Raw genomic sequence first — 13,340 nt, forward strand, 5'->3', positions numbered from 1 at the left:
CTTTGGTTTGTAGGGTTTGGAAACACCCTACATGGATGTTTACAAAATGGCACTAGTGTCCTGGCTCCATTCTTGGCACATGTTGGAGGCAGCGACTATTTAGGCTGTCCCTGTAGACCAGGCTGTAAATCCATCAGAACATCTTAGCATCTGGTTGGGTTTCTCATGCTGGTTATTCTATGGGGATTAGGTAAAACCCCCTATTTTTCTCCAGTTGCCTGTGAGACTTTGTTAATCGTGCCTATTGGCTGACAAATAATCTGTAAGCTATCATCTCTACTTTAACTTAGAAGACAGTTGAAATCAAGTAATTGATGATTTAATAGGGGCCTTCCTCTCCACTCAGAACTGGGTAAAGTACTCCCCATGCTTATCTCATATAATCTTTATACCCACCCTTTGATATAGGTGTTTTCATTGCCATTTTACAGATGAAGAACCTGGGACTCCAGTACATAGAACTAGTAAGACAGGGAACTAAGGTGAGAGCCTTAGTAAGTCCAGAATTACCATTCTCTTGCTTCAGGCTTTGCTTTTCACAAAGATGATCTAAGAAAAGGGAAAGAGGGTTGTGTTTATGTGAAGAAGGTGAAAAAGGCCTATACCATTGCTGACTTTGGTGCCATTGGTCTCTATATCCTGCCACAGAGATGCTGCTGGTGCTCCTATCTGTACACACCTGCAGAGTCACCTTGTCTGTCTCTTGCCAGGCTCCTTCCTGCTCCTCAACACCTCAGCAAACTCCAAGCACACCATCCTGAGCCCATGGATGAGGAGCAGCAGCGAGCACTGCAGCCTGGCTGTCTCAGTGCACAGGCATCTGCAGCCTTCTGGGAGGTATGTCGCCCAGCTACTGCCCCACAACGAGGCTGGAAGAGAGATCCTTCTGGTACCCACTCCAGGAAAGCATGGGTAAGTCCCTCCCCATGTCCAAAACTGATGATATAAGAGGCCATTTGGCTTTTGGCTGCAAATTTCCAGAGTCTGTGACATCTACTTAAAACTCACAGTCATCTTTCAATGGGTAGGGTCCAGATTGAGCCATTATTGCTAATATTCCCAAGGCAGTGTCTCAGGCACTGTTCTGTAGGGCCCTTTGGCTGCCCAGGCTGGTGGTCCTTCCAGAGGCCAGAAGACCAGCTGGCAAAGTGGGCATTTAACGAGTGGGTGTTAAAGGTATTTATTTCCCAAAGTACAGATGGAGCCAAGAAGAAAACAGCCAAGGGGAGTGTTAAAAGGCCAAAATGAAAGTAATTTAATATGCTGGAAATGGGATTTTACCATCAGGACTTGAGCAGGTAGGGAAAGAGCAAATCATTGTAGCCACCTAAGCAGGTCGTGCAGGAGTGTGGGACCCCAGAGCAGAACTGGTCAGGGATACCACAGTGGTATCAATTCAATAGAGATTGGAACAAGCTTCATTCCAGAACCTCTGAGGCTTACACAATACTGAAATCACACCAGATACCCATGTCTGTGAGCTCCTCAAGCTTCCAGAAGATATTCACTTGCTTACTCAGTGATCCACTGGGCCTCTAGAAGTAGTCACATTGGAAAGCAAATTTGAACCAGGGTATCTCTGTGCATACCTTTTTTTTCTTATTCCATAAGAAAAAATGCCATCATAAAACCCCACTTTTGAGGGGCCCCAGATCTGATTAGTTTATAATCAAGGGTGAAAGATCTTTCTTTGTGGCATGTTTACAGAAGATAGACTTCAGATTTCTATCTAAGCTTAGAGTTAGCTTCTTTCTAAGAAAATATCTTTCAGAGGAGTCCCATCCGAACAGTGATGTTACCCATTGTTTACCTCCATGGTGTGCTGGGTCAGGAGGGGATAGCCTGTCTACTGCTTTTCCAAAAAGCTCTATGGCCTCCTTAATAATTTCTTGAAAATCTCCACCCTACTCTCCTACTGCTGACTCATCTGTATTTAGCTGTGCTTCAAAAAACTACAAGCTCCTACAGTCCCAGGAGGAATAAAATCTTAGCTTCAAGAAGGATGTTGTCCCCATACCTAAACTCTATATCCATCTTCATGCCTCTGAAATGGGAGGGTCCATCCAGCCAAGTACCAAGTACCAAGTACCTCTGGTACCAAGTACCAGTACCAAGTGACTCTTCCTATGTTCTCCAGAAGTTAGGAATGTTGGGTGTCCAGGCTGCCTACTGTTTTAGATGAGCTGTCCTTGGGGCCGAACTTCCTTCCAGCATGGCCTCCCTTTCTTGGGAGAAGCCCAGATGGTAAGGCCTCCCATCCATGGGCAGGGTGGGTACTGGCCTCTGCTGCCATGCCATCCTGTAGGCGTCTGCCCAGTCTCATGAACTTGACTTCTGCACTCAGCATTCTTGCCCCACCAATCCTGGAAGAGACCAGACAGCACTGCTCAAGGCTGCTGAGAATTCAGACCATCAATCTGTTAAAGTGTGTGTTGGAGGCTGGGACTCATTGATGTCACAGGGTGAAGTGGAGTTCAGAGTCTCCCTGAAGTGCAGGCTGAGAATGTGCATGCATGTGAAGGAAGAGTGCCAGAGGGATTTCAGTGCTTTCGGAGTAGCAGAGCCTAGTCCCCTGGATAGCATGGTTTGGAAGACCACAGCTCCTCCCAGTGACTAGCCATGGGGTCTTGCAAAGACGTTTCCCCTCTTTATCTTCCTATGCATGCAACTACCTGGTGAGTTCCCACTTAACAAATGAGAAAACTGAGGCAGAGAGAGGAAATAGGAAGTGATATGGCCCAAAGTGGACTCCAGATCTCCCCTTCTCTCATTAGTGCACTTTCCAGGAAACCCATAGCCTCTCAGCAGGAACTCAGAGGGAAAGGGCAGGGTCAGGGAAAAGGAAATGGAAGGTGAAAGAACCTTACAAAAGAGATCCACTAGATCCTCTAGATTTGAGACAGATGAGCACAGGGGGCATATGATGGCCACCTTCCCTTCATAGACAATGAGAATAGGGAAAGGAAGACAGCACAGTGTGGGCAGGCTGTGATTCTCCCCAGTCTCAAGGCCCATCATGCTAGCCATTGCATTTTTTCCCAGAGCGACTCTCCCACTGTAGGAATTGGCCTGCCCCCTGGAAAGTGGGAGTTGAAGCAGGAGAAAGGAAGCAAGTGTGCTGTGGCAAGCCCCCTGACTTGATGCCTTTGCTTGGGGCTGCCCTACATCTACAGGGCCTTTGCCTTAGGCTGAGTTCCAGGCATCTCTGTGTAGAGACATTCTCCCTTAGTCCTGACAGAGCCATCTTGGAGTTTGGGGATGAGCAGGAGTGGTTCCAAATTGAAACTAAAGATGCCTGAGACAGCCTCCCCACCCCTAACAAAATCGATGTGGTGAGGGTAGAAGGTGGCAGCTGAAGGGGCAGTCCACAGACTGTCCTGATGCATGGAGGAGCTGTGCTGCCCCAGGCATCTTGGCAAGCTGCAGGGTACAGGCACTTGTTCAACACTTCACAGAGCTCTAGGTATTTGTGTAGAGTTGGATCTGGGTTGCTCAGCCTCAGCACTATTGACATCTGGGACCAGACAATTCCTTCTGTGGTCACTGTCCTGTGCATGGCTCCCCAGCTTCCCAGGCCTCTACCCACTGGATGCCAGTAGCATCTCTCCTGGTCATGGCAACAAAAATGTCTCCAGACATTGCCATATGTCCCCTGGGGGGCAAAATTGTCCCCTTTGAGAACTACTGAAATAGCTAGAGAATTTTAGAGCTGGGAGGAACCCTGAGATTTACCTCAAGATTCAACCTTGTCAATTCTCAGGAGTGGGGACTGAGGCCCAGAATGGGAAAGAGACTCACTCCATGTCATGTGATGAATGCCAGTGTTGGTAGACAGGTGTCTTCAGCCCTACACTCAAGTCTGTGTGCCAACCACTGTACTGATTCCTCAGTTACATAGATCTGTAAGGTGCAGTCTCTACCCTTGAGTAATAATAACTGCTATCAACACTTTTTAACACTTCCCAGATGTGACTTCCCAGTCAACACTGTGCACTTTACGTGTATTTTCTTATTTAATACTCACCAACACAATGAAGCAGTCACTGTTACTATCTTCCATTTCACAGATGGGGAAATTCAGTAAGATCAAACAACCTTCCCAAGGTCACTGGCTAGACAGGGTGCAGGAGGTCTGAACCTAAGCAGACTGACTTCAGACTATTTTTGCCTGTTGCTGGAAGAGCTCAATTAGGCCATGTTGCTGCAGCAAAAAAATCAGTATTCTATGAATCAAAGCCCTCAGTTTAGGTCCTAGTTCACTATTCCTCAGTTTGGAGAACCATTACTCATTGGGTACTTTCTATTTGTTAGGACCATACAGGTGCTAGATACAAAAGACTAGCCTTTGATGGTCTATGAAAGGATTTTCCATGAATGAGCTCTATGACTTCAGGGTGAATTCCACCCCTACTAAACCTCAGTTTCCCCATCTGTGAAGTGAGGATGATGATGCCAGCCCTACTCATGTGGTGCTGTGGAGTTAAAGGAATAAAAGACGTAAAGGGCTTTTCACACTAAGCAGGATGCACATGTAAGAGACCATTATTTAATACCCTAATCTGCTCTGTTCTGCTCAGAATTGGGGAGCACAAAGGACTAAGACTCATCCGCTCTCTGATTGTGGGGTTGGTGGCAATCTCAAGGATCCTTTGGTTTTGAGGTCCTTGGCACTTTGCCTCACTGAAGTTCAGTCCCTTTTATGTCGGAGACGACCCGACAACATAGTGCTCCGAGTGGTGAGGGGGACACAGTGAAATCCTGGTGGTGATGACAGTGATAATTACAAATGGGGCTGGCTTCCTCTCAGGACAGAACATGGGTGGTTTGGGGACTGCTATTTGCAAAACAACATTCTCCATTTGTAGTAACAAGGGAGGAAAGTGTCATAACACAGTCAGCTGGGGAGAGCTTGACTCATAGGAGTGGGCTGGGGAAGGACAAGCCTGAGGCCACTGAGTCCCCCCGACACCAAGTCGTGAGTATGAAGTGCAACACTGGGGGAGCAGCAGCCTGCCTGGAGACACCGGAGGCAAGGACAGGCAGTGGGGGAGCCCCAGCAGCTGCTCCCTTCCTTGCCTCCTGGAAAGCAGCCACATACATGAGGTCTAGTGAATCACAGAGCATGAGCGCCCGCCTCTGCCAAGGAGGCCTGGCTTTGGCCTCGGTCTCCCAGGGGATGCAAAGTGATGAGTGCTTGGCCCGCTCATCTGCTCATCTGCCCTGCCAGAATGGCCACAGGAGCACGGAAGCGGAGAAATGCTCTGTCAAACAGCCCAGCCCTGCTGGCCACAGAATCCAGCAGGCATAGGACATCTTAACTAGAAGTCAGAGGTTACAAAGTCCCCATGAATTGAATGAATATGATAATCCCTATTTAGAATGGTGAGCTGTGAAATGGCATAAGGAAAATGGTTCATGCTGTGCCAACCATATTAGGTACTTAACACATGCTAGATGCTTTCCAGGGTATCCATCCCTCTAACAACCATGGATCCTGTGCCTCCCATGCAGTAGGTGTTGGGAATACGCAGCCAAAGAGGGCACAGGCACAACCTTCAGGGAACATACAGTCCAGTAAGGAGGATTCAGCACGTGCTTGTGCAGATGGCTTTAAATGGGGGCCCAGAGATATTAAGGAACAGAAGTTGCCAGTGTGACATTGGTGCCCTCCTGGACTCAGGACCCCAGGCTCAGGGGGTGGGGGTGTTTGGGGTTGTAGGAGTGCCTTCTCAGTTCCTTCCCGGACACCCGAGCACACACCTTTCTCCTGCAGCCTTGGGTATCCGGGGACTTTATTGTGTGTGACCAGAGCTACACAGTGTGTAGAGGGAAGAATTGGGCCCTGAGGGGATACAAGTTGCCAATCATTTGAATTACTAATACTTGAAAAGATGCTTTAAACCTAAAGGATCTGGGGATACTCAGGCTTGAGCCACGATAAGCTGTCAGGGCCATTCTGTAGCACAAACAAGGTTCATCACAGAAGGTGGCCAAGAAATAAGGCTCCCCTCAGCACAAAGCTTCACCTTTCTGCAGGATCTTAACCCCTACCCTCAGAGGAGACCTGAGTTCCTTCTGTCTTGTCCACTGGGGATGCCAAGGCCCTGAGGGGTGACGTGACGTGATGAAGGACAAAGTATGAGCTCTTGGTCCTCCGGAGCCCTGCTTTCTTGTACTCTCTTCTATCTCCTGGCTGAACAGCTGCATCAGGAAATCCTCAAGCTCACTGCCTTCAGCTTAAGATCCGCAGCCACCCACCCCTTGTGAAGAAAACCCTATGTCCGTGCTGGGTACCGACACAGCTGCCATATTTATTTAGACCAGTCAGTTCTGGCCAAAGATACCAGCTTTAAAACCAGAACAATCCTAATGGGAGAGCTGCCAAAGTCATTTAATTCAAAGCAATATTGACTTGTGGGTGTGGCAGTGCTGTGTCAGTCCTGGCTCCCCTGCTAATCTTCGGCTCTTCCCAGCCTCAGTTTCTTCCCTTCCCAAGGAGAGATTCCAGCTGCATTCTGTCCCCTTCCTCATCCTGCAAGGCCAGCTGCCTCACCTCAGGTGGTCACTGAGGACTGGGGTAGCAGGAAACAATTTTCCCCACCCCGGAGTCCTGCTCTTTGTTCCCAGCCTAGCTTACAGGACAGTTACCCCCTCTTGACGCAGAGACCTTCTGCTGCAAATGTACAGAGCCCTGAATTCTCCTGTAAATAGACCGAATGGTCTCAGCAGGCTGAGCGAGGGATAGGCTTCAGGCAGGGCAACATGGAAAGATGCCACTAGGCATGTGCTTCTGAAAAGATGCCTGACTGCCAAACTGTGCCGGATTTAACTTCAGTTGGCCCAGGGTGGTGTGGCAAGTCTGGCCAACACGGGGAGATCAGGGGCCTGTGGCATTCAGCACCCTCCAGCCAAAGTCCTCCTCACATCCTGCCTGCGTGATAAACGGGATCGAGAATAAAAAAGGTGATCATTTATTGAAATTGATGCCCTCAAGTGGCAGTGTCACAATGATTTAATTTCAGACCCAGCATTTTCTCCCTTTCAAAGTCATTCAGAGTGTCGCTTTTCTCTTTTTCCCCTTGGTCTGAATAACACACTAATAAATATACAATAAGGGCTTTAATGTCCGGGTGATTTACACTAAAAAGAGAGAGCCATTTAGAGGCTTTAAAGACAATTTTTAAAAGCCTTAACACCCACACCCAGGCTTGTCAGGTGCATATTTCCAGGACACCTGGTCACGGGAATAGTCACACAGGTTGTGGTTCTCCGAGCATGAGACTTGGGTCTTTAGTGTGCTTGGAAGTAGCTCCCACACACAGTGTGAGTTTAGGCAAGTCTCTGACTGTCTATGAGCCTCAGCTTTCCTATCTGTAAAATGGTAATAATTGGCATGCCTCATGAGGTTGTTGTGAGGATTAAATTAGATGACATGCAGAACAGGTGCTAATAGTGCTTTGTTCCTGCTCCTGGCGGCCCCTCGCAGGGGCAGAGGAGCAGGGCTGGCCTTCCTCCAGGAAGCTCAGGGCTGTGTGGGATTGGGTATGAGGACAGCCACAGTTTCACACCCCCTATCCTCAGAGTGACTGCTTGTGTTCCCTAAGTTGGGCCCCAAAGGACCAGTCCCATTGGCTGTGCTTGGATTCGCTGTATTTCTCATCCCTGTGAATAGTATTGTTGAAGCAACTACTGAAATGTTAGTCCTCTCTAGAACATTTGGATTTGAAGCCATTAATATGATAGGTCTCAAGCTTTGGTGGTACAAATCAGAACCACCCATTTTATAAAATTTGTATAGCTTAGTCCCATGCAGAGTGATTCTGATTTTATTCATCTTGGGAAGGGGCATGAGCATGAGTATGTCTAGAAAATGACACAGGGATTCTGGTGTGCATCAAAAATTAGGGATCATGGCAAATACCTCACCTTAAATTAGTTGATTACATAAGCTGGTAACTATCTACAATCATTTGCTAAATACTAAAGACAGAAGGTTGGAAGAAAGCTAAGAGAAATGAGATACACTTGTGTGCAGGGTGTAGCATCCTATTTCCCCCTCACAGATACACATGCTAGTTGACAAGGTTTCCCCCTGTGGCCTGATTCTGCCTGTGTGGTCCCCATCTGGAACAACTGGGTAAATCCAAGGCTATTTAAGGTACTGGTCTCCACCAGTGCATCTACTCAAGACACATCTATCATTCTCTCTCCAGAATTACTGTGGCTTTTAAGGCCATAGGGGACTAGGAAGAATACAGGGTGGACTAGAGAAAGCTGGACTTTTCAGAGTCAGAGAGATTCTCTATCCATCCATCCATCCATCCATCCATCCATAGCCACATCCATCCACCTACCCACCATCCATCTCTAGTCTTCAGAATGTCATGTGTTGACCTTCATGTAGGTCCCACGTTGACATTGGAGCATGGCACTCCTTTTTGTTCTCAGGGGATAGATACTATGCTGTTAGCATTCATAGCAACTCTGTACAGTGCACGTTCAGGTTCCAAGGTGCACCAACTACAATCAGCCCAGCAACTCATTTCATCTTCATTTTGATCTGTGTCATATATTATTTTAAAAAATTTTTAATGTTTATTTTTGAGAGAGACAGAGACAGAGCATGAGAAGGGGAGGGGCAGAGAGAGAGGGAGACACAGAATCCGAAGCAGGCTCCAGGCTCTGAGCAAGATCGTGACCTGTGCTGAAGTCAGACGCTTAACTGACTGAGCCATCCAGGCACCCAGTGTGTCATATATGTTATTATCCTCATTTTACAGATAAGTAAACTGAATCTCAGAGAGGTTCAATGATTTTCCCTTTGTTATGGGGAAGCACATAGAGAAACACATATCTTTTGGGTGCTTTTTTTTTTTTCTGGCTCTTGTTGTTTCCACAAGGAGGCATTGTACTGGAACCCTGGTATCATGTCTGACTCTGAAAAAACTGGCACCTGTTCTTATCCAGTCAAGTAAAGCTCTTCTCAAGAAGACTCAGCTGATATTTGGTCATCTAATTCTGAGCCAGAAGCCCTGAAGGTCGAGGCCTCAGGCTGTGTATCTTCTTACTCCTTGCACAGGATGCTTGCCTGGCACAGCATCTGGCCCATAGTAAGTGTTCTTTGTTAGGTGCATGGACACCAGGTCAGTTTATGGTAATCTATGATGCAACTCTTCTTAAACCTGAGCTCTGAGTCTAAGACTTAAAGCCCAATCCGAGATCATAGAAGAGTCTCCAATCAATAAGAAGATGAAAAGTATTTTGTTCCCACCTTTTGCCCCCGCCCAGAGATACATGTATAATCCTCTCTGGGGTTCAGGAAGCAGCTGTCAGAGTGCACCTCAACTGTGAAGGTTGCCACTAAGTACAAAGGACAATTCCTTTCCTGGCAGGTACAACTTTTGCTCATGATTGCTTTCATTGATGGGCGTCAAGAAAAATAAATGAAAAGACCATCGGCTTCTGCCAGTTTTGACCTTTGAGATTTGACAGCCTAGGGCTTGTAGGAGGGCTCTTTTGAGCTGGTTGCTTTCCTTTTTCCACTCTGCCCCGGATATTTGATGGATTAAACACTAGGAAGTTGAGAGAATGTGAATACCTCTAACCCCTTGGCTTGTCAGAATGGCATCTTGGAAAATCCCATAATGATAAATGTACGTTGTATGCAAACCTGATTGGTTTCATCTAAGAAGTGTTTGTTGACCCTCACCTTTTCCCAGTGGGGAGGGAGATATTAAAAATAGGTGGAGGAATTTAGGGGCACCTGGATGGCTTAGTTGGTTGGGTGTCTAACTTTGGCTCAGGTCATGATCACACAGTTCATGGGTTCAAGCCCCACATCGGGCTCTGTGCTGACAGCTCAGAGCCTGGAGCCTGCTTCAGATTCTGTGTCTCCCTCTCTCTCTGCCCCTCCCCTGCTGGCACTCTGTCTCTCAAAAATTAATTAAAATGTTTAAAAAAATTAAAAGAAAATAGGTGGAGGAATTTAGGTAATAAACCATTAACGTCAAGCAATTCACTCATTCATTCCATCAGGCATTCTGTCAACAAACGTTTATTAGTCTTGGTTGAACTCTGATGGCTCATCCTGCCTTCAAGGGGCTCACAGTGAGGTTTAGTGTTAGGTGACAAGGGACGGCTGTGATGCTGTGGGGAAAGGGCTATAATGAGTTTATGCATAAGACATGTGCAGAGGGGTGTGGAGGAGTGTATGCATGAGTGTGCTGCTGGCTGGTAGGCAAGCTGGCCCAGAGAAGACAGCTTGAGCTGGCTCTGAAGGGAGGAGGGGCAGCAGTCAGGGGGGAAATGAGCCAAAGGCATGCATGCATGGAGGGACCATGTCCCAAGGCCCAGCAGCTTGAGAAGTAGGTGGTGCTGGGGCTACATGATCACTTAGCCAGTCTGCCCCCATCCAGTCTCTCAGAGTTCTCACACTTCGTACGAATGTGCCTCTGGCTTGCGTAGTAACAGTACCCATCCCCTCCTCACCAAGGCAGTCTCCAAAGAGAAGTCTCATCCCTGGACCCCCCCCCCCCCCAACCTCTTTCTGTAGCATATGTCCTTCTACAAATACTCAAAAGATTTCACCCCAAATCCAGGCTCTTTTCTGACTTTCTCTCCCTCTATTAGTTTCTTCCTCCCTAGTGAGGACTCCAGATTCCTATAGACAATCCATCCACGCACACAGCTGATTTCTGCCCCAGCACAAGTGGACTCAGGGCGCAAGCTATTTACACTTTTTGGCTACAGTTGGCTCAGACTCTAGGACTTTTCTGTCACCTCTCCCCTCCTCTTCCTTTGCAGCAAGAGTAGCTAAGGTGATTATTCCTTATGGATTGCCCTCCACTCCCGTCTCCACCACAGAGACCCTTACTCATTCTGCAGTGTCCAGTTCAGTGTCTCCTCTGATTCAGATTCCATGGATGGCATCAGCCTGTGGCCTTGTGATGATCCAGCTACAAGGCCCTCTCCCCCACTAGTCAACAGGGATCCAGCATCCTTCCTTTCACTGCTGGCCCTCAAGTGCCAGCATGCAAAAGATGGGGAAAGAGTGAAGCTGCTGGCCAGGATGAGCAGGAGCTCACCCCACTTCTTCTGCTCCCCTTAATTTGTATAATTATAATAATGGAAAGGAAGAAGAGTGTTGTAGTCCATTCTGGCTGCTATAACAAAATACCAGAAATGATAAAAATCTATTCCTCACGGCTCTGGAGGCTGGAAATATAAGACGGGATGCCAGCAAGGTCATGCTATAGTGAGGGTCCTCTTCCTGATTCACTGTTGGCACTTTCTCACTGTGTCCTCACATGGTGAGAGGGGCCAGGGAGCTCTCTGAAACCCCCTTTATAAGAGTGCTAATCCCATCCATGAGACCTTCACCTTCATGACCTAATCACCTCCAGTGGCCTTACCTCCTACTGCCAACATTTTGGGTTAGGTTTCAGCATAAGAATTTGGGTCCGAGTTGGGGGAGGCACGTTCAGACCATAGCAAGAAGAGAGGGATAGTTGCTTGGAATTTACTCAGTGGTGCCAAGCATTGTTCTAAGTGCCTTCCACGTGTCATGTCACTTAATATTATGCTCACTGCCATTCAATGAGGGAGGCAATTTCATTACCTGCATTTTACAGTGAAGAAGCTGAAGCTCAGTGAGGTTAAGGAACTTGCCCAGGGTCACACAGCTAGTAAGGAGCAGACTACATCTGAAGCCAGTCTAGCTCCACAGTCTACACTCCTACCATGCTCCCGGCCTCCCTATCACCAACCAGTAATTAAGAATATATTATTATTTGTGTATGATGATACATATGTAACATATCATCACTGTATAGTCTTCATAAATACCTAGCTACATATTTTCTGTGGTATGTATATAATCCTTCCCATCCAAAAATAGAGGGCAAAGTTCTAAGGCTTTTGGCCCAAGGAAGAACATTTTGGAAAGTGGCCAGCCTTAAGAATAGGAACTAGAAAGCCTGCCCTGCAGAAGGTTATATATAGAAAGTCCAACATGGTCCCAGCTTCCCTGTTTCCTGAAGATCTAGGCCAATCCAGGCCCCCTTGCCTGGGGAGGCCAGGTCTCTGTCTGTGGTGAAGGAGGCAGAACGAGGTGATGAAATTATCTGCTCTTTTAGTTGTAACGCAGAGTCCAGGCCACCGGTGTCGATGGCGGCTGAGTAAAGAAACACCATGAGCTGCATAATAGCCCAGCTCCACTTTGCATTCACTCCAGGCCTCAAAGCAAACCTCCCTATGTTTCATTACCTGGCCTGCTTCTGAGTTTTCTTTTTTCCCCTTTGTTTTGTTTATAGTACCACACTCACATGTCTAGATAAACTCCTTGTTTTTATAACAGAAATGCATTTTCTTATGGTTCAGAGCCTTAGTTAAGAGCCATATCAACCATGGGACTTTGCATTTAAAAGGCTTTACAAAATCTACATGCGGATTTGGTACAATGTCTATTCCTGAGATGATCTTACATCACTAAGCTCCAAGAAGGAGTCTTCCCACTGTTGTCAAAATGCTGATCGCTTTCCCTCCATCAATGGGTACATCTTGTGGTTGTGAGAAAGGGGAGGGCACGCAGTGAAGGCCACAGCTTTTCAAGAGGGAGCAGGCTGGGCCCAGGGCATAGGCACTGCCTGTGAGATATTCACCCAAGGACTTCAGGTTACCCGAGCATCGGGGGCCTGCCCGCACCTCTCAGGGCAACTTAGAACAAATGACTGGCACACAGTGGGAATCAAGAGAGGGCCGTGAGCCATGTTGCTTCCCTCGTGGCCCTACTTCTAGACTCAGATTTTGTTCTTCTCTGTCATATTATACTGTGGAATGTTCCTTGAAGTCTTTGAGAACAATAACCTCAGTGACTCCTCCTGGGCATTAGGAAGTCCCAAAATAGAGCAAGTCAAGAACTTGATAAGAGAACTAGCAGGTGAACATTGCACGTTGCTAATCTCCTGCTTCAGATCCTTCAGTAAACCCCTGTGGATCTCAGGATCAAGTCTGAGCTCCTTTTCAGCATGGCACACGACCCCAATCTGGCCCTCCCCATCTTGAGCTTACCCCATTCCTTTGGACCCATGCTTCATTTATAATAAGCTGTTCACAGTTTTCCTAACTGAAGCCAGCAGTTTCAACCCCTCTTCCTTCCCCCACCTCTCGGACCACCAAGTGCAATCTTTCCCCTCCTTCAAAAAAGAATCTCTTAGCTCTCAAGCCTTTCCTGGGACTCCAGACCCAGTCCAAGCAGTGTTGATTATACCATCCTTTACACCCACTTCTGTAGCTTGTTTCACATCTCTGTTACTGTTCTCAGCCCTGAGGCACATTTGTTC

General features: G+C 47.4%; 1 protein-coding gene across 1 annotated transcript in view; it reads left to right on the top strand.

Annotated features, from left to right (window-relative positions):
- Positions 1-13,340, top strand: part of ALK (ALK receptor tyrosine kinase) — a 666,217-nt gene that overhangs the window by 350,676 nt on the left and 302,201 nt on the right. The window contains exon 4 of the mRNA XM_053891034.1: positions 711-912. Within this exon, the coding sequence (XP_053747009.1) occupies positions 711-912 (202 nt within the window). The remainder of the gene's footprint in view (positions 1-710; positions 913-13,340) is intronic.

This window comes from Panthera pardus, unplaced genomic scaffold, assembly GCF_024362965.1.
Source record: "Panthera pardus isolate Hobbes unplaced genomic scaffold, ASM2436296v1 HiC_scaffold_26, whole genome shotgun sequence".
NCBI classification, from domain to species: Eukaryota; Metazoa; Chordata; class Mammalia; order Carnivora; family Felidae; genus Panthera; species Panthera pardus.